The sequence below is a fragment of the Lithobates pipiens genome, unplaced genomic scaffold (genome assembly GCF_037356315.1).
Source record: "Lithobates pipiens isolate NorthernLeopardFrog02 unplaced genomic scaffold, aLitPip1_a1.2 Scaffold_3, whole genome shotgun sequence".
Classification (NCBI taxonomy): domain Eukaryota; kingdom Metazoa; phylum Chordata; class Amphibia; order Anura; family Ranidae; genus Lithobates; species Lithobates pipiens.
Genome location: NW_027507790.1, coordinates 168,097,614 through 168,119,913, shown reverse-complemented (window position 1 = coordinate 168,119,913; position 22,300 = coordinate 168,097,614). Strand labels below are relative to the sequence as shown.

The following is a 22,300-nucleotide window of genomic DNA, read 5'->3' as shown; positions in this document are numbered from 1 at the left end:
TCATGCACCACTGTACCCAAATGATTTCATTTTCTTCACACAAATAGAGCTTTCTTTTGGTGGTATTTAATCACTGCTGTTTTTTAAAAAAAAATTTACAAAAAAAAGAAAAAAGCCCGAAAATTTTGAAAAAAATAGTTTTTCTTAGTTTGTCAGTTAATTTTGTAAATAAGTACCGTATTTACCGGCGTATAACACGCACCTGCTTATAACAACACACACCTTAACTGGGAAGTTTCAGAAAGAAACCTTAAATTTTGAAATAAGGGTCAGGGCTCTTCAGCCTCACCAGTGCCCATCAGTGCAGCCTGATCTACGCCCATTATTGCAGCCTCTAACATGCCCATCTGCAGTCTATAACATGCCCATCTGCAGCCCTAATGTGACCATCTGCAGCCTCTAACATACCCATCATTGCAGCCTGTTTAGTACACATCTGCAGACTCATCTTTGCAGATGATTGCAGCCACGCCAGTGCTGGATGACACAGATCTGTGATCTCCTGTATATCCAGCACTCAGTCACTCACAGTCCTGCCCAGCTCATATGATAGACAGAACAGTGGTCCAATGCCGGGCCAGGGGCATCACCAATGGGCACGGATTGGTGGCACTGGGGGGGCTTTAATATAGTCAGGGCACTGATGATCAGTGCCTCGATTACATGTCCGTGTGTTTCCTGCAAGGAGATGGCGCTTATCAGCTCTCCTCACCACACACTGTCTGTCGGCACTTTGGTGTTTGCATGTGACCGGCTATGATTGGAAACAGCCGATTACATAGTTAAAGAGCCGCGTGATCTAATCTTTACACAGATCAAGGTCAAGCTGTGTCCTAGCAACATGGTGCAGCCATTAACGCCGGGATGTGCGCCCCTGTGGTCCCACGAGAGTGGCCGTTCTGGGTGCCGTCATATGACATCCACCCAGAACGAGAGCCACATCCTCACAGCCTCATTTTGAAATTGATGACAGCAACACGTCTCAAAAACGTTGGGACAGGGCCATGTTACTACGCTGTAGCATCTCCTCTTGTTTTAAAATCACTTTGTAAACATCTGGGAACTGAGGAGACCAGTTGCTAGAGTTTTGGGAGAGGAATGTTTTCCCATTCTTGCCTGAAATCGTATTCTTTTTTCTCAGAAAGGATTTTATTAACATAAAAGGTAATAAACACATATGAAGAAATACCTTCCAGCATAAAAAAAAATCACAATTTCCTTATATCCAGCAGCATGACCTTCAATAATTTTAATGTAAGACAGGCCTCAGCATCTTCCAGCTGTACAGATCAGACCATGCAAGAATTTGGCCCTCTCTGTACACAATCGCCTATGGGATATAGAAGCAATCTATCCAATACTAATTCTACCGCGGACAGTCCTGGGGTATTCAACCAAGGGGCCCACAGCAGCTCAAATTTTCTTGGTTGGCCTCGGTGTTGAAATATATACCTCTCTAACCATAGGGTAGCTCCCATCTGAGCTATCCACTCCTGAAGCTAAGAGGCTCAGTCGCCTTCCAGTGTTGGAGAATAAGTTTACGGGCTTGGAAAAAGCTCTAACAATTGCCTTTTTTGGCTTGTGTTCAATTGGGAATTTGAGTCAAGAATACCGATTTTATAGTATTCTAACTGCTGAACAGTCCTGGGTCATGTTTTTCATTTCAAGATGCACCAAATATTTTTTCGATTGGTCTCGAGGCTATATATATATATACTTCAGGTACTATGAAATGCTGTGAGGTTTTCTTTATGAAGGCCAGAATTCCCATTTTCCTCCCCTTATGACTCCCATGAAAGCAATAATTAAAGTTTGGCACCAACTATGCCTAAACGCTCAAACACCTCTTAACTTTCGGTCCTCTAATACCCCCTATGATTTAATCTGTCACTCTCAGAACTTTAGTTAATCCCAGATCCTTCCCTTTGGGCATCGAGAGGAATAAAAACCTTAGAGCACATCTTTGAGATGGGGGCTCTGGTAACCTTTGAGAAGTTGAAACAGCAATTGGTTTCCCTAACTCCTTCAGTTTCCTACAGCTTCATCAAGCCTATAGTTCCCAATTTGGCATTGCCACATTGCAGTTGATTCTGCATCATCTGCAGTCACTCCTGCAAGACGTCGCCTTACAAAAACCATTGTCTGAAACTTACAAGGCCCTCATGCCCTTTGTTCATGTTATGCGAGTGACTGCAGACTTTCTACATATGTTTTAACTACTATCCCTATCCCACTCATAGTAGGAGTGTGCCTATTAGGGCCAGTGAACCCCTTGGCATTCACTTAAGCTTCTGGGATTGCTAATTTTTTATGCTAGTAAGGCCATTAAATTTGAAGTATTATAGGGCTCTCATGCTGGAGTACTAGAAGGTCTTAATTAACTCTGTAATTTCCCTTTACAAAGCAACATACCTTTCTTGTGTCTGTCCTGAAAAATTCAACAAGGGTTGGGGCATATGGCTTAATTTAAAGTCTATGGCTGGGTCTTGTATCGATCCTGCTCATGTCTCTACTGGCCCTGGCTAATATAGCTATATCTACCTAGGAAGAGCGTAATGATAAATGCTTGTAGTTTGTACTTTGTTGGACTGTGGGGGTCATGTCATGTGAGAAGTTCCTTTTTATTTTTTTTTCAGTGCTGGATTGTTCACTGAGATCTTTTGCTCGGTAGACGTGAGCAACGGTTGGTAACTTTTGTACATTGAATTGCAACTTTTGTGCTTGGGAATGCCGAAAGCTGTTTTGTATTTATACCAAGCTTTATAATTTCAATAAAAAGAATAAAAAAAAAAAAAAAGCTTTGGCCCAGAGAAGACAGCATTTCTAGATAATGTTCAGATATGCCTGCTTCTTTGCATGATGGAGTTTTGACTTTTAGTTTTGGATGGCACAGTGTACTGTGTTCATAGACAGCAATTTTTTGTAAGTATTCCTGAGCCCATGCAGTCATGTCCATCACAGAATTATGCCTGTTTTAACTGCAATGCTGCCTGAAGGCCCGAAAATCACTGGCATCCAACACTGCATTTCTCCAGATTTTTTTGATCTTATGTACTGTAGATGCTGATATATTTAACCACTACAAGACCAGGCCTATTTCGGACACTTATTGTTTACAAGTTAAAATCCGGATTTTTTGCTAGAAAATGACTTAGAACCAAAATATAAATACACACACATATATATATATATATATATATATATATATAAAAATGTATATAATTTATATTATATAATTTATATTTATAGAAGAAACCCTAGAGAATAAAATGGCGGTTGTTTGCACAGCGGTCTTTCAAATGCAACTTTTTGGGAAAAAATACGCTTCAATGAATTAAAAAAAACAAAGTGTAAAGTTGACCATTTTTATAATCTGAAAGATGTTACACCGCGCAAATAGATACCTAACATGTCATGCTTTAAAATTGCGCACACACTCGTGGAATGGCGACAGATTACGATACTTAAAAACGGTACTTGAAAATGAATGCAGCCAACACCTTTAAGAATTAGTTATCTGCAATATAATGTTTGCTTTTGGGATTAATATCACTTAAGGAGTTAAAACTTTTAGCAGATTTTTGCTTAACATCTTGACAACTGAGCACTTAAACCCCCTTCCTAACCAGACCAGTTTAAATTTTTCGGTGCCCTCACACTTGGAATGACAATTACGCAGTCATACAATACTGTACCCAAATTACATTTATGACCCTTTTTTCACAAAAATAGAGCTTTCTTTTGGTGGCATTTAGTTACCGCTGGGTTTTTTATTTTTTACACTATAAATGAAAAAAGACCAAAAATTCTGTAAAAAAAATAAATAAAATAAAAATAATACATTTTTCTTAATTACATAATTTTCTGTTATAAAATTTTGCAAGTTTAAGAATTTTTCTTCATAAATTTTGGCCAAATTTTATACTGCTACATATCTTTGGTAAAAATAATCCAAATCAAATAATATACACTGGTTTGTGTGAAAGTTGGAGATAAGCGCATGGCTGAGTATAGGTGGCTGAGCATGGATAGGTATTGCTGAGCATGGATGGATGAGTATTGCTGAGCATGGATGGATGCGTGGATGGATGAGTGTTGCTGAGGATGGATGGATGAGTATTGCTGAGTATGGATGCTAAATGGTCAGTGGCCATTTACCGTGATGCGCCAGGTCCTCGGGATCCGGCAGTCACGGATATTCCCGGGTGCGTGCCCCAGGGAGCAAGATTCTGGGAGGACGTCCATGGGTGCGCTCCCAGATATAAGCCGTCCGCGCTGTAGCTGTTTTTCAGCTATGGCCTGGTTGGCATGTGGTTAATGTCTTTTTGCTTGGTCTAAATGACTGTTAAGATCGCAAGCATAGAAAGTGAGGAGAAAATCTCATCAATCTATTCATATAGAATAGTAAACTCTAACAGAAGATCTAGTCATTCCCCCATTCTCGCTAAAAAAATAAATAATATTAATGATAATAATTTTGTAGCAGTAAAAACAAAAGAAATGTTGGACTTTGGATATTGATTTTGGAGATCAGACCACATTATTGGTAAAAAAAAAGCTTTCTATTTTTTTTATTTTTTTTTATTAAGGTATTCCATTGTACATGAAAAGAAACCGATATCAATTTGCATTCACACAGTCATAATACATGTGAAGTAAAGCCAGAATAATGATAATGAAAACTACAGCAATAACCAGTTAAACAAAATAATGCATATAACCAGAAATGTCCATTCAGGTCGAGCCCATTGGGTAATAAGGTGAGACAGCTGAGGGATTCTATGAGGAGTTTGTAGAGAAACCAGGATCACCACCAAGGCACCCAAATACCCCTGTTGGGAACAAATTGGGGGTTTGGGCGCTTACAACCGGTCCTTATGTTATTTTACCAGTTCTCCGAGTGGTATATTTAAGTCAATCTATGTCTAGGGTAGTGCATGTACATCAGATCCCTCGTTGGGGATGGGTTTCAAGGGAGAAGCTCCTAATATTTAGATTGGAGTTATGTGAGTTATGGGTGGTTTAGCTCGGGAATCAGTTAGGGAACCTTTGTTTCTGCTATGGGAAAGGAAGGGTATGGGAAGAATGGGGAACAGGTGGTGAAGTGTAAGTGTGCAGGTAGTTATCCGGATTAGTTATCTGACACTGTTCAGGTGCCCCCAGGTCAAGCTATGGTATTACGTTTGATAGAATGCGAAATTCTGCAAATTCTGTGAAATGATTCCAGCAGGCCCATGTTTTGTGGCGATTCACTGGGGTCTCTCTCGCCTGTTGGATTAAGTCTTCTATTTTGGCGATCCTCCCTGCATGTTGAAGCCATTCTGAGATACTAGGGAGGGAGCTAACCTTCCAGTGTAAGGATATACACAGTTTGCATTGATGAGGTGCAGGATGAGGGATCGTTTGTAGGCCAATTGGGGTAAGGATGTGTGGTGAAGTAGACATTGATTCGGTGTGAAATCTGGGGTGTAGGTCGTTATGAGAAATCATGCAGTGTACTTCTTTCCAATAGGGTTGTTTTAGTGGGCAGTCCCACCATATGTGGAGCATAGAACCATGGGCTATGTTGCATCTCCAACACACTGGGATGGTATTTACGGATTCTATCCGGGGTCCTATACTACCTTGTGTGGCTTTTGAATCCATTTTCCTGTGCGGAAAAGTTTGTGGACCCTTTGTGTATGTGGGTGTGTATTTGCTCCCAGTCCTTTGATATATCTATTGCAAGTTCCCTTTCCCATTGTTGACTAGTCGCGTTGTCTTTGGGATTGCTACCTGCCAATAGTAGAGAATACATATCTGATATCAAGTGTCTTTGGGGTTCCGATCTGGTGCAGATTGCTTCAAAGGGAGTGCAGTCTCTGTACCAGTTGGAGAGTGGTTTGGAGCTATTTAAATATTTTCTAATCTGCAGGAATTTGAAGAAAGGAATGTTTTGCAAAGGGTATCGGGAAGAGAGGGCTTGAAAGAGCTTACCCTGGTCAAAGAAGATTTCTGCCCTAATCGAGTGATATGCGTGTAGGCTATGTGTGGGGAGCTCCATAAACCCTGGTGTGAAGTCTGGGTTTTGGTCGATAGGGGTCAGCTGCCAGGGTGAAGAGGCTATATTCAACCTTTTATACACCTCCTGGAAATTCTTTAAGGTAGGGCCAATCAGGGGACGAACAGTGCTTTCCCTAGGGATTCCGTTAGGTCTGATCCCAGTAAGTGGTGGATTGGCAACCTAGGGATCCCGATAAGTTTGATCCAGTCTTCAGTCTTTGCGTGGAGATGCCAGTCAACTATTCTAGCCAAGTGGCACGACCAGTAGTACCTATGGATATCAGTAAGTCCAATTCCTCCTTTCAGTGTAGTCACTAGTCTATCCCAGCCCAAGGGAGGGTGTTTGGAGACCCAGATGAAGTTTTTGCACATCTGTCTATATATGGAAAAAAGTGTTAACGAAATTTTAATCGGAAAAGTCTATAGGAGATAGAGGAGTCTGGGAAGACTATTAATTTTCACAATTGCTGCTCTTCCGAACCATGAGAAGGGGCCCTGGTTCCATTTTTGGAGATCGCGGTGGATGGTTTTAAGCATAGGGAGGAAATTTCTAGTATATAGATCCGCTAGTTTTACTGGTAGCTGGATACCAAGATAGATGATGGCGTGTGGAACCCAGCCAAAGGGAAAATTAGCTTGGCATAATGTCACAGTAGATGCAGGCAGGAAGACATTTATTGCCCTGGATTTTACTAAATTGATTTGGAGATTGGAGAGTAATTTGGTAAAAAAAAGCTTTTTTATATATATTTTATTGATTGTAGTTCATCTTTTTAAAAGCCATATTTTTCAGCAGAACTGTATTTCTTTAACTCTGTATTTATAGTTTTCTGCCACGGCTTCCAATTTTATGTGTAGACACTTAGATAATAATATCTTATAAAGAGAGCTTATTATTGCTAGAACAGACATTATGTACTAGAATTTTGATGAGCAATTCTTGATTTTAATTTAGTTTTCAAAGTATATTTCATAAGATTAAACAGATTTCTGTTTTTTATTGTCCCTGCTTGTATAAAATTTTGTCCAAAGATATATATTTTTTGCTGGTCTTGAGAGTTGACCAAGCTTCAGATATCTAGGTTCCTTTCTGTGTGTTTTTCAGGCTAGTCTTTACTTTTGTTTTCTAAAATAGCCTATTGTTTTTGGAGCTCCATATTGGAGACTAATCTCCACACCCTGCCATATGAGTGTATGAGAATTCAGCTAGAGAGTGATGGCATAAAAGCAAACCGCTTCTAACTTTGCTCTATATTTAAAAACTCATAATGCTCTGTTACACCAGTGCAATTTGTTTAAATGTCTCGTATTTCTCTTTTTAACCACTTCACCCCCGGATGATTTGGCTGCTGAATGACCAGGCCATTTTTTGCGATTTGGCACTGCGTGGCTTTAACTGACAAGTGCGCAGTCGTGCGGCGCTGCACCCAAACAAAATGTCCTTTTTTTCCCCCACAAATAGAGCTTTCTTTTAGTGGTATTAGATCATCTTTGCGGTTTTTATTTGTTGCGTTCTAAAAAAAGTGCCAATTTTGAAAAAAAAACCCACAATATTTTGTACTTTTTGCTATAATCAATATCCCGTTTTTTTGTTTTTTTTCTAAAAGTGAATTTTTCTCAATTTAGGCCGATATGTATTCTTCTACATATTTTTTTAATAAAAATAGATTTATAGCATTTTTATTATTTTTTTAATTTTTTTTAATAGTAATGGTGGCAATCTGCAATTTTTATCAGGACTACACATCGGACACCTTTGACGCATTTGTGGGACCATTGGCATTTATACAGCGATCAGTGCTATAAAAATGTCACTGGCAGGGAAGTGGTTAACACTAGGGGGCAATCAAGGGGTTAACTGTGTTCTCTCTCTGTGTTTTAACTGAAGAGGGATGGGACTGTCTAGGGGAGATGACAGATCTCTGTTCATACAAAGTATGAACACATGATCAGTCTCTTCTCCCCTCAGAGAACTGAGATCTTTGTTTACACACGCAGATCCCGGTTCTCAGTGTGTCACAAGCAATTGTGGGAGCCCGGAGGTCATTGCAGCTGCCGGGCACTCGCATCGGCTCTCTGGGCGCAAGCCCCTAGTGGTCACAGGGCGAAGCGACGTTACATAACGTAATTTCTGCCAGCAGTGGCTGGTCGGCAAGTGGTTTAAAATGTAATTTCATTACCAATGAAAAATATCTGAAATATTACGGTACTTTAAAAACTGGAATGGTTTTGGGTTAGCTTTAGTAGTTTGTTCACTTTATATGGTTAAACGTTTAATACATAGTGAAGGATTCCCAGACTTTGTTTTCTAAGGCTGGGTTCACATATATGCGGCTGCGGTTTGCAGTCCAGAGTCCGGTGCATTTCAGTTTACCGGTTCAGATACAAATCGGGTGCAAGTTTTTCTCTGAATTCGCACCGAAACCGCACCCAAAAATGTACAGGACCTTTTTCAAAACCACACCGCGGTCGTCCCGCAAATTTGTCAACAGGCTTCATTGAAAGCCGGTCACATTTCACATGTTATGTGAATTGGATGCGTTTAAAACAATAAACGTTCGCATATACTGTATGTAAACCCAGCCTAAAGGTTGAGCAAAGCAGTAGTTGTCCTCTTTCAACTGTCTCTTTTAGTATACTTGGAAGTATCGAAGTACAGTCATACCTTGGAAAACAATACATGCCCAACCCCACGTTAGTTATTATACCAAGAACATCAAATGCAGCCTGGTCCTCCCTGAAATCACTTGACTTTCTGCTGCACAGTGTTTAAAGAGGAACTGCAGTCTGCTTATGTAATCTTTTTTATATATATATATATATATATATATATATATATATATATATATATATATATATATATATATATATATATATATATATATATATATATATATATATATATATATATATATTCGGCCCCCTTGAACTTTTCAACCTTTTGCCTCATTTCAAGCTTCAAACATAAAGATATAAAATGTTAATTTTTTGTGAAGAATCACCAACAAGTGGGACACAATTGTGAAGTGGAACAAAATCTATTGGATAATTTAAACTTTTTTAGCAAATAAAAAACTGAAAAGTGGTGCGTGCAAAATTATTCGACCCCTTTACTTTCAGTGCAGCAAACTCACTCCAGAAGTTCAGCGAGGATCTCTGAATGATCCAATGTTGTCCTAAATGACTGATGGTGATAAATAGAATCCACCTGTGTGTAATCAAGTCTCTGTATAAATGCACCTGCTCTGTGATAGTCTCAGGGTTCTGTTGGAAGTGCAGAGAGCATCATGAAGACCAATGAACACACCAGGCAGGTCCGTAATACTGTTGTGGAGAAGTTTAAAGCCGGATTTGGATACAAAAAGATTTCCCAAGCTTTAAACATCCCAAGGAGCACTGTGCAAGTGATCATTTTGAAATGGAAGGAGTATCAGACCACTGCAAATCTACCAAGACCTGGCCGTCCCTCTAAACTTTCAGCTCAGACAAGGAGAAGACTGATCAGAGATGCAGCCAAGAGGCCCATGATCACTCTGGATGAACTGCAGAGAACTACAGCTGAGGCGGGAGAGTCTGTCCATAGGACAACAATCAGTCGTACACTGCACAAATCTGGCCTTTATGGAAGAGTGGCAAGAAGAAAGCCATTTCTCAAAGATATCCATAAAAAGTCTTGTCTAAAGTTTGCCACAAGCCACCTGGGAGACACAGCAAATATGTGGAAGAAGGTGCTCTGGTCAGATGAAACCAAAATCCAACTTTTTGCCCACAATGCAAAACGATATGTTTGGCGTAAAAGCAACACACCATCCCCACTGTCAAACATGGTGGTGGCAGCATCATGGTTTGGGCCTGCTTTTCTTCAGCAGGGACAGGGAAGATGGTTAAAATTGAGGGGAAGATGGATGCAGCCAAATACAGGACCATTCTGGATGAAAACCTGTTGGAGTCTGCAAAAGACCTGAAACTGGGATGGAGATTTATCTTCCAACAAGATAATGATCCAAAACATACAGCAAAATCTACAAAGGAATGGTTCACAAATAAACGTATCCAGGTGTTAGAATGGCCAAGTCAAAGTCCAGACCTGAATCCAATCGAGAATCTGTGGAAAGAGCTGAAAACTGCTGTTCACAAACGCTCTCCATCCAACCTCACTGAGCTCGAGCTGTTTTGCAAGGAAGAATGGGCAAGAATTTCAGTCTCTCGATGTGCAAAACTGATAGACATACCCCAAGCGACTTGCAGCTGTAATCGCAGCAAAAGGTGGCTCTACAAAGTATTAACGCAAGGGGGCCGAATAATTTTGCACGCCCCACTTTTCATTTTTTTATTAGTTAAAAAAGTTAAAAAAAAATCCAATAGATTTCGTTCCACTTCACAATTGTGTCCCACTTGTTGGTGATTCTTCACAAAAAATAAAAAATGTATATCTTTGTTTGAAGCCTGAAATGTGGCAAAAGGTTGAAAAGTTCAAGGGGGCCGAATACTTTCGCAAGACACTGTGCATGTGTGTGTGTGTGTGTGTGTGTGTATATATATATATATTTATTTTTTAAATGTGCGTTGTGTGGTCCAGAAGCAGTTACATTATACAACAAACCTGCAGGGAGCCGTGATAAAAAAAAATTAAAAAAAAGTTTACTACCACTTTAAATCCACTCTGTTTTATTGTTACTGTTTATTAGATTATATGCACATCACTGACTGTATATTTTGATTATTCTTCAGGTAGTGTATTGTTTTTCTAGCTATAACATTGCATCAATGTAAATGTTGTTACATTATTCATTGTGACAAAATGTGGAATTTGATAAATGGAACCGATTTTTCTGTATTGTTGTTTTTGTATGTAATTGTCCTATTGTTTTACTTGGCATCTATAACACAGGATCACCCCAGTGTGCAGCCTCGTAATATAAATATAACATTTTCTATAGCTGTGTCCCTGTAGGACATAAACCAGCACTGATATCGAGGGAAGGTAGACTTTGCAGCAAGCAGATCCATAAAGTAATTCAATATTCTTTAATTTGTGTGACTCATAGCATGATACACTGAACTCCTACTGACCTGGATGTATTTGACTTCTTTAACATTTTTAAAAAGGGACCAGACTGTATAGGTAGAGAAAATATATATTAGTGGTTTAAATGCAAAGATACCTTTTAGATACTGTGGAGTGCGTGAACATGTCATGCTAGAACAGAAAGTGTGTTATTCACAGGATTATAAAGTAACAGGTATCCGTGCTTAGGAAATGAGAGTTGCAGCCTCCCTAATTAGCAACACCACCTAGGTGGAGTCCAAAAATAGTTAAACTCTAGAAAAGTGGCACTGTTCAAAAATGAAAATAGAACCTATATGCAAATTAAGCACACATAATTAAAGAAAAGGAGGCATCAAATATGACCTACTAATATGGGTAATGCCAACAGTCTCTATAAAGTGAAATGTGCATACAAAAATAAATGAATCAAATGTAGGTATAAAATTCAGCAAATAATATATTATAGTGGGGACGGAAAGTATTCAGACACCCTTTGATTTTTCACTCTGTTATATTGCAGCCATTTGCTAAAATCATTTAAGTTAATTTTTTTTCTCATTAATGTACACACAGCACCCCATATTGACAGAAAAACAAATAATTGTTGACATTTTTGCAGATTTATTTAAAAAGAAAAACTGAAATATCACATGGTCCTAAGTATTCAGACCCTTTGCTCAGTATTTAGTAGAAGAGAGAATAAAAAAAGAAGAAAAAAAGAATGAAAAAATAAAAAAAGAGCCTGTATTTTTAAATCTATGATGGCAAATAAGCCGTTGAATCAATAAAATAAATATAACTTTTTACGGATTTATCTCTGCTTCTTGTTGCTGCCTGAAAACCCCAAGGGGAACTCTTCTTTTTTTTTTTTATTCTCTCTCGAATACTTAGGGGTGTGCAGCTAGCTCGTTTTTCATTCATTTATTTACATTTATGCACTTTTCCTCCTTACGTTTAGTATTTAGTAGAAGCACCCTTTTGATCTAATACAGCCATGAGTTTTTGGGAAAGATGCAACACGTTTTTCACACCTGGATTTGGGGATCCTCTGCCATTCCTCCTTGCAGATCCTCTCCAGTTCTGTCAGGTTGGATGGTAAACATTGGTGGACAGCCATTTTTAGGTCTCTCCAGAGATGCTTAATTGGGTTTAAGTCAGAGCTTTGGCTGGGCCATTCAAGAACAGTCACGGAGTTGTTGTGAAGCCACTCCTTCGTTATTTTAGCTGTGTGCTTAGGGTCATTGTCTTGTTGGAAGGTAAACCTTTGGCCCAGTCTGAGGTCCTGAGCACTCTGGAGAAGGTTTTCGTCCAGGATATCCCAGTACTTGGCCGCATTCATCTTTCCCTCAATTGCTACCAGTCGTCCTGTCCCTGCAGCTGAAAAACACCCCCACAACATGCTGCCACCACCATGCTTCACTGTTGGGACTGTATTAGACAGGGGATGAGCAGTGCCTGGTTTTCTCCACACATACCACTTAGAATTAAGGCCAAAAAGTTCTATCTTGGTCTCATCAGATCAGAGAATCTTATTTCTCACCATCTTGTAGTCCTTCAGGTGTTTTTTTTTTTTTTTTAGCAAACTCCATGCAAGCTTTCATGTGTCCTTGCACTGAGGAGAGGCTTCCGTCGGGCCACTCTGCCATAAAGCCCCAACTGGTGGAGGGCTGCAGTGATGGCTGACTTTCTGCAACTTTCTCCCATCTCCCGACTGCATCTCTGAAGCTCAGCCACAGTCATCTTTGGGTTCTTCATTACCTTTCTCGCCAAGGCTCTTCTCCCCCGATAGCTCAGTTTGGTCGGGCGGCCAGCTCTAGGAAAGGTTCTGGTCATCCCAAACGTCTTCAATTTAAGTATTATGGAGGCCCTGCGCTCTTGGGAACCTTAAGTGCAGCAGAAATGTTTTTTTGTAACCTTGGCCAGATCTGTGCCTTTCCACAATTCTGTCTTTGAGCTTTTCAGGCAGTTCCTTTTGACCTCATGATTCTCATTTGCTCTGACATGCACTGTGAGCTGTAAGGTCTTATATAGACAGGTGTGTGGCTTTCCTAATCAAGTGCAATCAGTGTAATCAAACACAGCTGCACTCAAATGGAGGCGTAGAACCAACTATAATATAGTGTTTGTGTGTTGTGTGATAAAAAAGTCCCGGAAAATGATAAATAACAGTCTATTAACGGTGATCCCTGCGGGACAGATCTCTGATCCGGATCACTTACCTTTCCTGAGATGAAGATTCTATAAAATGGATGCCCGTTGTTGAGGGCTTCTAAATCGCACTGGTGAGGTGGACAGTGATTGAGGATTGCAGCTGTGTAAACCAGAGGGATACCTCGTCAAGGGGGACATCGCCATTTGGATACAGCTATTATGCCTGTTACCCCTGTAGGGGTGAGGCACTCTGGTGAGTGCAGGCATAAGAGGGGGATGCAGATGAAGGAGGGTCGCACTGAAGAGTCACCTTTTATTTTGCTTCTGCACGGATCACTGTTTATAGACTGTTATGTATCATCCAAACACTATATATTATATATATATATATATATATATATATATATATATATATATATATATATATATATATATATATATATATATATATATGACTTGTCACTTTATTTTAGTTTTTTTTAAGCATTACACGTTTTTCCTTTGGAACTTTTTACACTCTTGTTCACAGTATTTGCTGAATTTTATACATTTGATTTATTTATTTTTGTATGCACATTTCACTTTATAGAGAGTGTTGGCATTACCCATATTAGTAGGTCATATTTGATTACCCTTTTTTATGTTATTCACAGGATTACCAGGTTAAAAAAGGAAATAATGCCTGAAAAGAAAACTAATGCAGCCACCACATTTAGGGACTAGTAACCTGCAATACATTTTTTGAATTTAGATACGTTTTAACCTTGAGAATGATGTTTTAATTTTTATTTCCCTACCTAAATAACAATTATCATTGTCTATTTAGACTTTTATTTGGTACATTATTAATAAAGACCATTTATATTATTCACTTTGATCAATGTGGGTAAAACTATACTTTCTTATCGTACGTCACGGAACACAGAGCCATAGTTTCTGTGTGGGTCATAGGCCACCTTCAGGTGATGGACACTGGCACACCCTAAGACAAGAAGTCCACTCCCTATATAACCCCTCCCACTACTGGGAGTACCTCCGTTTTTTTTCGCCAGTGTCTAAGGTGTTGGTCATGAGTGAAGATATGCTGTGCTGAGCTCCTCTGGAGCAATCCTTGCCGGGGCTAGCTATGGATCCATTCAAAGTGGCTTTTAGGCCGAATTGAATGGTACCCGGGCCTCATGGCCCATAAAACTAGGTTTTGCCTGTAAACGCTTCTCTTTGAAGAGAGCTAGATCCCGGGTCCAGTACTTTTGATATTAAGGCCATAACATTTTACTGGTGGGATGCTATTGCAGGTCCAAGATTGTGTGTTCCCAGAGGGTCTCGGCTCCTAATGGTTTGTTAACGGAACCCACTGTGAAGGGTGAAGATTGGGTCTGTTGATTTTTACCAAAGAAAAAAAGAAAACCCTGCAGCGGGAAAGGCAAGTGGAGTTTTCTAAGAAATTTCTGAATTTTCTTATGAAATGTCTCTTTTAATTAGTAATTGTTGTCACGCCATGTGTCACCACTGGGGGGCTGTATGGAGCACATACCTTTGTCCGGAGCAGCAGCTTCCATTTCCTCCAGTCAGCAGCAGACCTCCAGTAAGTCTGGGGGGGGGTTTCCTCCTCACCAGACACTCCCCACCTGGACTGTACTCCCCCCCTCTTCACGAGGAAGAGTGCAGGAGAAAACGAAAAAAAAAAAACAGTCAGTACGCCGCCCTACTCGGTGGCTTCCAGGCTCTCTCCTTCGCTATTTTTTCCCCTCACAGAACGATGATCAGAAGCTCACGCTCGTGTGGGAAAGCTTTTTTATTTTTTTTATTTTTTAAAAAGAGGAGGGAGGCCATAGGTGATGGAGGTGGGCGGGGCTAGCGCAGCGTTGGTGTCCTCCAATGTCCAGCGCGGGACTGCTTTTTTTAAAAGCACCATTAGTACTGCTGCAAGCTGACAGAGGGATACGAGCAAGAGGGGCATGAAAGAGGTTTTGGCGTCAGGCGTCCTTTTGACACATTTACTATTGCATCAGGCTGAGCATTAATAGCAGCGGCAGGGCTGGACTATTGCTCAAGCAGTGGATGCGTTCCTTCTGGTCGTACCTCTGCCTTGTGCATCGGCTATGGTCGGAAAGGGGTGGTAAAAACACCTAAAAAAAGGGCTATAGAAAGACTTCTACCACCACAAGGAAGCCTAGCACCATCTAAAAAAAAAAAATCAGGTTCACAAGAAAGGTTGTTGGTACAATCTCTCATTGAATTGGTCCGCACATTTTTGCTGCCAGTAGCCGAGTCAGTCGATGAGCCCACCACTTCTTTTGGGTTCGCCAAAGCCTCCCCAAGCTATTCATGCTTTTCCTATCCATTCATTACTAAAAAGGTTATGTATTCTGAGTGGGAGCACCCAGATAAAGTTTTTTCCTCCAAAAAAGTTTTCAACACTTTATGCTATGGAGGAAGAGTTTAATAAGAAATGGGGGATTCCCACAATTGACACTGCTATATCCTCTGTGAATAAAAACTTGACTTGTCCGGTAGACAATGCTCAAATGCTGAAGGATCCAACATATAAGAAGTTGGAATTCCTATTTAAAAACATTATTTCTGTGGCAGGTTCAGTGGTTCAGCATGCGCTGGCAGTGATCAGTGTATGTCAGTCCTTAAAAGACCAGTTTAAACAGGTGCTCAAGATTATTCCTGATCAGCAGGCCCAAGATTTGGCCAGGATATCTGAGGCTTTGTTTTACAGTAGACGCTATGAGAGATTCTATTCTCCAGACCTCACAGCTTATACTTGGGCTGGTGCATGTGCGTAGATTTCTATGCTTGAAAAATTGGTCAGCGGAAGCGCCATGCAAAAAGCTCTTGGCTAGTTTTCCATTTCACGGGGAATGGTTGTTTGGGGACGATCTGGATAAATATATCCAAAGAATCTCCAATGGAAAAAGTTCCCCTTTACCAGTTAAGAAGAAGTTTAAGCGTTTTTCTTTTAAACAAGCTTCTTCTCCGGTGCCAGGAACATCAGCCTCCAGGCAGTCACGATGGCCTCAACCATCAGGTTCAAGAGGTAAACCTCAGGGTCAACCCCAGGGTCAAAAGAGGCCCTGGGGGAGGAAACCCACAAAACAAAATACTAAAACCTCCTTATGAAGGGGCTCCCCCGCTTGCTCGAGTAGGGGGAAGACATCTGCAGTTCTCAAGGGTTTGGCAGGAAGAGTGTCGAGACAGATGGGTGACTTCCTCAATAACTCTAGGGTACAAACTAGAGTTCCAAAAGTTCCCGTTTCCCCATTTTCTCAGATCAAGCGTTCCCAGAGATCTGGAATAAAAGAAGTCTATCTCTTTCTGGCTTTGTATTATCTCTTGTCTCAAAAGGTGATATTGGTGGTCCCCATGGAAGAGCGAAGGTTAGGATTTTATTCAAACCTTTTCACTGTACCAAAACCAAACGGGATGTCAGACCCATTTTAGATCTCAAAGATCTAAACCAGTTTTTGAATATCCGCTCTTTTTTCGCATGGAGTCAATCCGATCAGTGGTCTCCATTCTACAAGGTGGAGAACTGCTACCGTCAGTCGAAATCAAATCCTCCTTAAAACAATCAAGGAGATTGGAGTACTTGGGTCCTATGCAGCTCGGAGGGTGTTCTTGCCCCAAGCAAAGATCAGTTCCATAAGGTAACTGATTCGGGTGATCAAAGCAAAGAAGAATCCTTCTATTTGACTTTGCATGAGATTGTTGGGATGGTGGCTTCATTCGAGGCCATTCCTTATGCTCCGTTTCATTTGCGACCGATATAAAACGGTATCCTGTCAACTTGGAACAAGAAGGTCCAAGTTGAAAGACTTCCCAGTGCGTTTATCCCCAAAAGTGGGTTTAAAGCCTTAGTTGGTGGTTAACCAAGAATCTCCAAAAAGAAAAATCCTTTCTACTAGTTACCTGGAAAGTGGTAACAGATGCCAGTCTTCTGGGCTGGGGAGCAGTCCTAGAAGAAGCGTCTGTCCAGGGAAGATGGTCCAAATCAGGAATGACCTTGTCCATCAATATTCTAGCGATTCTGGCAGCTCGTCTGGCCCTGAAAGCATGGACGCTCAGATTATGGAATTGTCCTGTCCAGATCCAATCCGACAGTGCCACAGTATGGACCTATATCAATCACCAAGGGGGCGCGAGAAGTCGTGCGGCCCAGAGAGAGGTGAATCATATCCTAGACAGCATTCCTTGCCTATCAGCAGTCTTCATTCCAGGAATAGAGAATTGGCAGGCGGACTACTTGAGCCGTAAACAGACGTTCCTGAGAGAATGGTCTCTTCACCCCGACATCTTTCTATCAATATGTCAAAGATGGGGAATTCCGGACATGGATCTATTTGCGTCCAGAGTAAAAAAAAAAATCGACAACTTTGTGTTATGGACAAAGGATCCATGGGATCAATTTTCGCGCCTTCTTCGCAGGATCAAGCAGGAAGGTAAAGGAGGTGATTCTTTTGACCCAGGAGATCTTGGGATGCAGAGATTGTAAAGATGGTGGTAGGGGACCCATGGACCATACCATCTCAGCCAGATCTTCTCTCACAAGGTCCGGTATTCCATCCTACCTTACAAACGCTAAATTTAACGGTTTGGCTATTGAGACCCACATTGTGAAAGACCGTGGGCTGTCAGGTTCAGTAGTTTCTACTTTGGTTAATGCTAGAAAGCCGGCCTCCAGAGTCATATTATAGAGTCTGGAAGGCATATGTCTCCTGGTGGGAATCCATTTATTATACCTTTTTCATGTGATAACACTGAAGAAATGACACTTTGCTATAATGTAAAGTAGTGAGTGTACAGCTTGTATAACAGTGTAAATTTGCTGTCCCCCAAAATAACTCAACACGCATCCATCAATGTCTAAACCACTGGCAACAAAAGTGAGTACACTCCTAAGTTAAAATGTCCATGTAGAACGATTCTTATTGCTTCTTAGTACTTGTGGTGTATAGTGCAGATTTTATTTTAGGACCTCCTGTATATTGGTCTCTGTGTAGCCTGTTAACAGCACACATACTGTACTCCCCAGTATCTATAATAACACTGGGATCGTCCCTCCACTATGCAGAACTTTCTAGTCAGCAAAGTATTTGCATTACCCGGTTATTGATAAATCTGCAGTGTGTGGACATTAACCACTCAGTCACTTACCTTTTGGCTTATGAGCGTTAACCCCTTGGTACCCTACTGGCACTGTGTTCAAGAGCAATGCACGTGCTCAGTGATGAGTGTGCATCTAATCCTAAGGGACCTTTGATAAAGCTTATATGAGATTTTAGTGATTGGGTTTACATGTCGTTAAAATTATAAAAGAATTAGGTGATGCAGACAGATTCTTTGTGATCCATTTGAGGTGTATGAGTACATGTACACAGGTTTGTTTAACCACTTGCTTAACTGGGCACTTAAACCCCCCCCAGTCCCAGACCAATTTTCAGCTTTCAGCGCTGATGCACTTTGAATGACAATTGCGCGGGCATATAACACTGTACCCAAATTAAATTTTTATCATTTTTTTCCCACAAATAGAGCTTTCTTTTGGTGGTATTTAGTTACAGCTCGGAGTTTTATTTTTTGCTAAACAAACAAAAAAAGATGCAAAAAAAATAAAAAATAAAATCATGTTTTAATAGTTTGTTATAAAATTTTGCAAACGGGTCATTTTTCTCCTTCATTGAAGTGCGCTGATTAGGCGGCACTGATGGGCTGCATTGGTGGGCACTGATGGGCTGCATTGGTGGGCACTGATGGGCTGCATTGGTGGGCACTGATGGGCTGCATTGGTGGGCACTGATAGGCTGCACTGGTGGGCACTGATAGGCATAGTTAAGGCGGCACCGATGGGCACAGATAAGGCGGCACCGATGGGCACAGATAAGGCGGCACTGATGGGCAAAGATGGGCACAGATAAGATGGCACGGATGGGTGGCACGGATAAGTGGCACGGATGGGTGGCACGGATGGGCACTGATAGGTACCACAGATAGATGGGACTGATGGGCACTGATAGGTGGCTCTGATAGGTGGCACTGCTGGGCACTGATGGGCGGCACTGCTGGGCACTGATGGGCGGCACTGTGGGTGGCACTGTGGGGTGGCACTGTGGGTGGCACTGTGGGCACTATGGGCACTGACGGGGGGCACTGACGGGGGGCACTTACTTTTGCGTTTTATTTTACTTCAGGATGGCACTGCGGGAGGCAGGTGGGCACTGGCAGGTGGCAGGTGGTCCCTTGTATTGATGGCCGTGATCGGGACTGATGTCCCGATCACGGCCGCCGGTGATCGGCTTTTTTTTTTAATAGCCGATTACCGGCTCCGTTCTATCACATGATCAGCTGTCATTGGCTGACAGCTGATCATGTGATAAGGGGTCGGGATCGACCCCTTGCACGGATCGGTGATCAGGCGAGTCTCATGGACTCGCCGATCACAGAGCGCCCCGCGCGCGCCCCTCAGGGGGCGCGCAGGCCGCTTGTAACCGGGACGACGTCAATAGACGTAGTCCCGGAAATGTAGGTCCGCGCTAATGCCGTCATTTGGCAATAGCGCGGATCTCAAGTGGTTAATGTTGTTTTTAGGCAGTTGAGTTTAGAGGCCTTTTTTGGAAAGCAAAAAAAAAAAAAAATGAGTTCAGACGCTGAGTTTAGAGGCATTTCAAGCGCTAAACGCTGCTAAACACAGTAACTTGCGTTTAGCCACATTTCGTTTACAGGATGCTATTTTCGAAAAAAAACATATATATCTTTTTCCAATGCTTCTACATGCAAATGCAGCATGCAAATGCAGCATGTAAACGCGGCAAAACTGACATTTTAAATGTGGGTTACTGGCTGTCAAGTTAATTCATTCAGGAGAAGTTGTAAAAACGTCCCGAATATTTTGCCTCTTACATGGTTTGCTCCAGTCATTCCAAGAAATGAAGGAATGTTAGTTTTGTTAGTTTGTGGTGGGCGTCTATGTTCAGAGGCAGTTAGCTGCTTTTTTCAGCTGCCCCTGAAGCCTTTAGAGGCTTTTCTTTGAAGACAAAAAAATTCGTTCAGACGCACAAGTTTCGGACGCTAAACGTGGTACCCGCGTTTAGCCGCATTTCATTTACAGGCGTTTTTCATTTTTGGTTATTTAAAAAAAACATAATTTTTTTTTCAAATGCCTCTAAACGCAAACACGGCAAAACGCCACTAGATGTGGCCCGTAAACGCGGCAAAATGGGTATTTTAAACGTGGGTTTTTATCTGTCAAGTTAAATCGTTCAGGAGAGGTTGTAAAAACATCCTATATACATTAAAGGGGTTGTAAAGGTTAGTTTTTTATTTTCTAAATAGTTTCCTTTAAGCTAGCGCATTGTGGGTTCACTTACCTTTTCCTTCGATTTCCCTTCTAAATGTTTTTTTTCTTTGTTTTCTTTGTCTGAATTTCTCACTTCCTGTTCCTCCTCAGTAAGCTCTTCTGGCTGACTAAACACCGCTCGGATGATGGTGTGAAGTTTACTGAGGAGAAACGGGAAGTGAGAAATTCAGACAAAGAAAAAAACATTTAGAGGGGAAATCGAAGGAAAAGGAAAGTGAACCAACAATGCACTAGCTTAAAGGAACCTATTTAGAAAATAAAAAACAAAGCTTTATAACCCCTTTAAGCCTAAGGCTCCATGCACAGTGGTCTTAAAAATGTCTGTTCTCTTGGGAGTAAAAAAAAACCCCTCATATAGAGCAGATAGAGTTTAGATGAGTTTAGGAGAGTCTTTTTTTACATTTTTTTTTTTTTTCTGTCAGTAAGCTCCAATCAGAAAAACGAACCAAAAGGTTTTTTTTTTTTTTTTAATATGCATGGACACGTAGGAAAACATTGAGTTGCTTCTACAGGCAGAACACAAAACCTTTTTAAGCCAGTGTGCATGGAGCCTTAATGGTTTATGAGATTTTCTTTAGACTAAGCCACAGCCTATGCTTGCTTTGAGTACTGGCCTTTACACATGACATTTTTGATGCTGTCCTTAAACATAATGGAAAGATGAAAAGCTATTTCTCACCTTGTTGTATGACAGGAACCGGTGAATGAGTTTTACTGTACAAAAGAGCTAAATGTTTGCTCATTTTATTAGTATCCATTTGCAATAAAAAAACACAGCCTTGAAATATTCTGTTTGTTTGAAAATTATGGAATGCTTTAAATCAATAAATTTTTTTAAAACCTTTTACAATTTTAAAATATTTCTAAATCCTTTATTTTTTTATTTTTTTTTAAGGTTCAAGTTCTGAAAGGTTAACCCAGATTCTGAAACTGGACAGAGCTGTAATTTGTTCTTTAGCAGCACTTATTACATATCTTAAAGAATTTAATTTGGAAAAGATACTTCATAATCCAAAGTAAGTATAATTTTAACTTTTTGTAAAGGAAATTCTCCTTTTGTTTAAAACATTTGTTAAAATTCTGTTCCTTTAAAGCACGCAGCACAGTGCTTGTGCTGTGTAATATGTCACCCTGTAATACCTGGCTGTTCCTGCCTGGCTATACCCTCCCCTCTGCAAACAGACCATAATAATCATGGCTGCTGTACCCCTGATACCGTGGTCTGTTTGCGTGCCTCTGTCATCCGCAGCCTGCTCTCCTGTGTGTGTCTCCTCTGTCCTCCTCGTGTTGGGAAATCTCAGCCTCGCCTGTTGCCTCTGCAAGATGGGCAGGAAGGAAACACAGCCGGTTACATGAGCACCGGGAGCTGCTGTGAAATATGGTGAAATAAGGAGGTATTTTTTAATGAAACAGAGACAGTGGGTCACTGTATTAGAATATAGAACTGAGTATGTAAATTACTGAAAGTGGGTTAACAATCACTTTAAGCATGGTGTATTATAGCATTCTGGTAAAGTGTCCTTCAGCCTTGAGTGTTGCAGTTGATGATGCCATTATTTTTGCTTCCGTCCTTCAGGTAAGGTGCTTTTCCTAAACAAAGAATTCTTAAAGAGGACCTTCAGTCTTCAGTGAAAAAAATAAGTAAGCAGCTACAAAAACTGTAGCTGCTGACTTTAAAAAAAAACAGCCACTCC

At 40.8% G+C, this 22,300-nt stretch overlaps 1 protein-coding gene across 1 annotated transcript in view; it reads left to right on the top strand.

The window, feature by feature from the left end:
• The window catches only part of MSH3 (mutS homolog 3), a 290,671-nt gene that overhangs the window by 88,972 nt on the left and 179,399 nt on the right, over window positions 1–22,300 (top strand). The window contains exon 10 of the mRNA XM_077462464.1: window positions 21,502–21,622. Within this exon, the coding sequence (XP_077318590.1) occupies window positions 21,502–21,622 (121 nt within the window). The remainder of the gene's footprint in view (window positions 1–21,501; window positions 21,623–22,300) is intronic.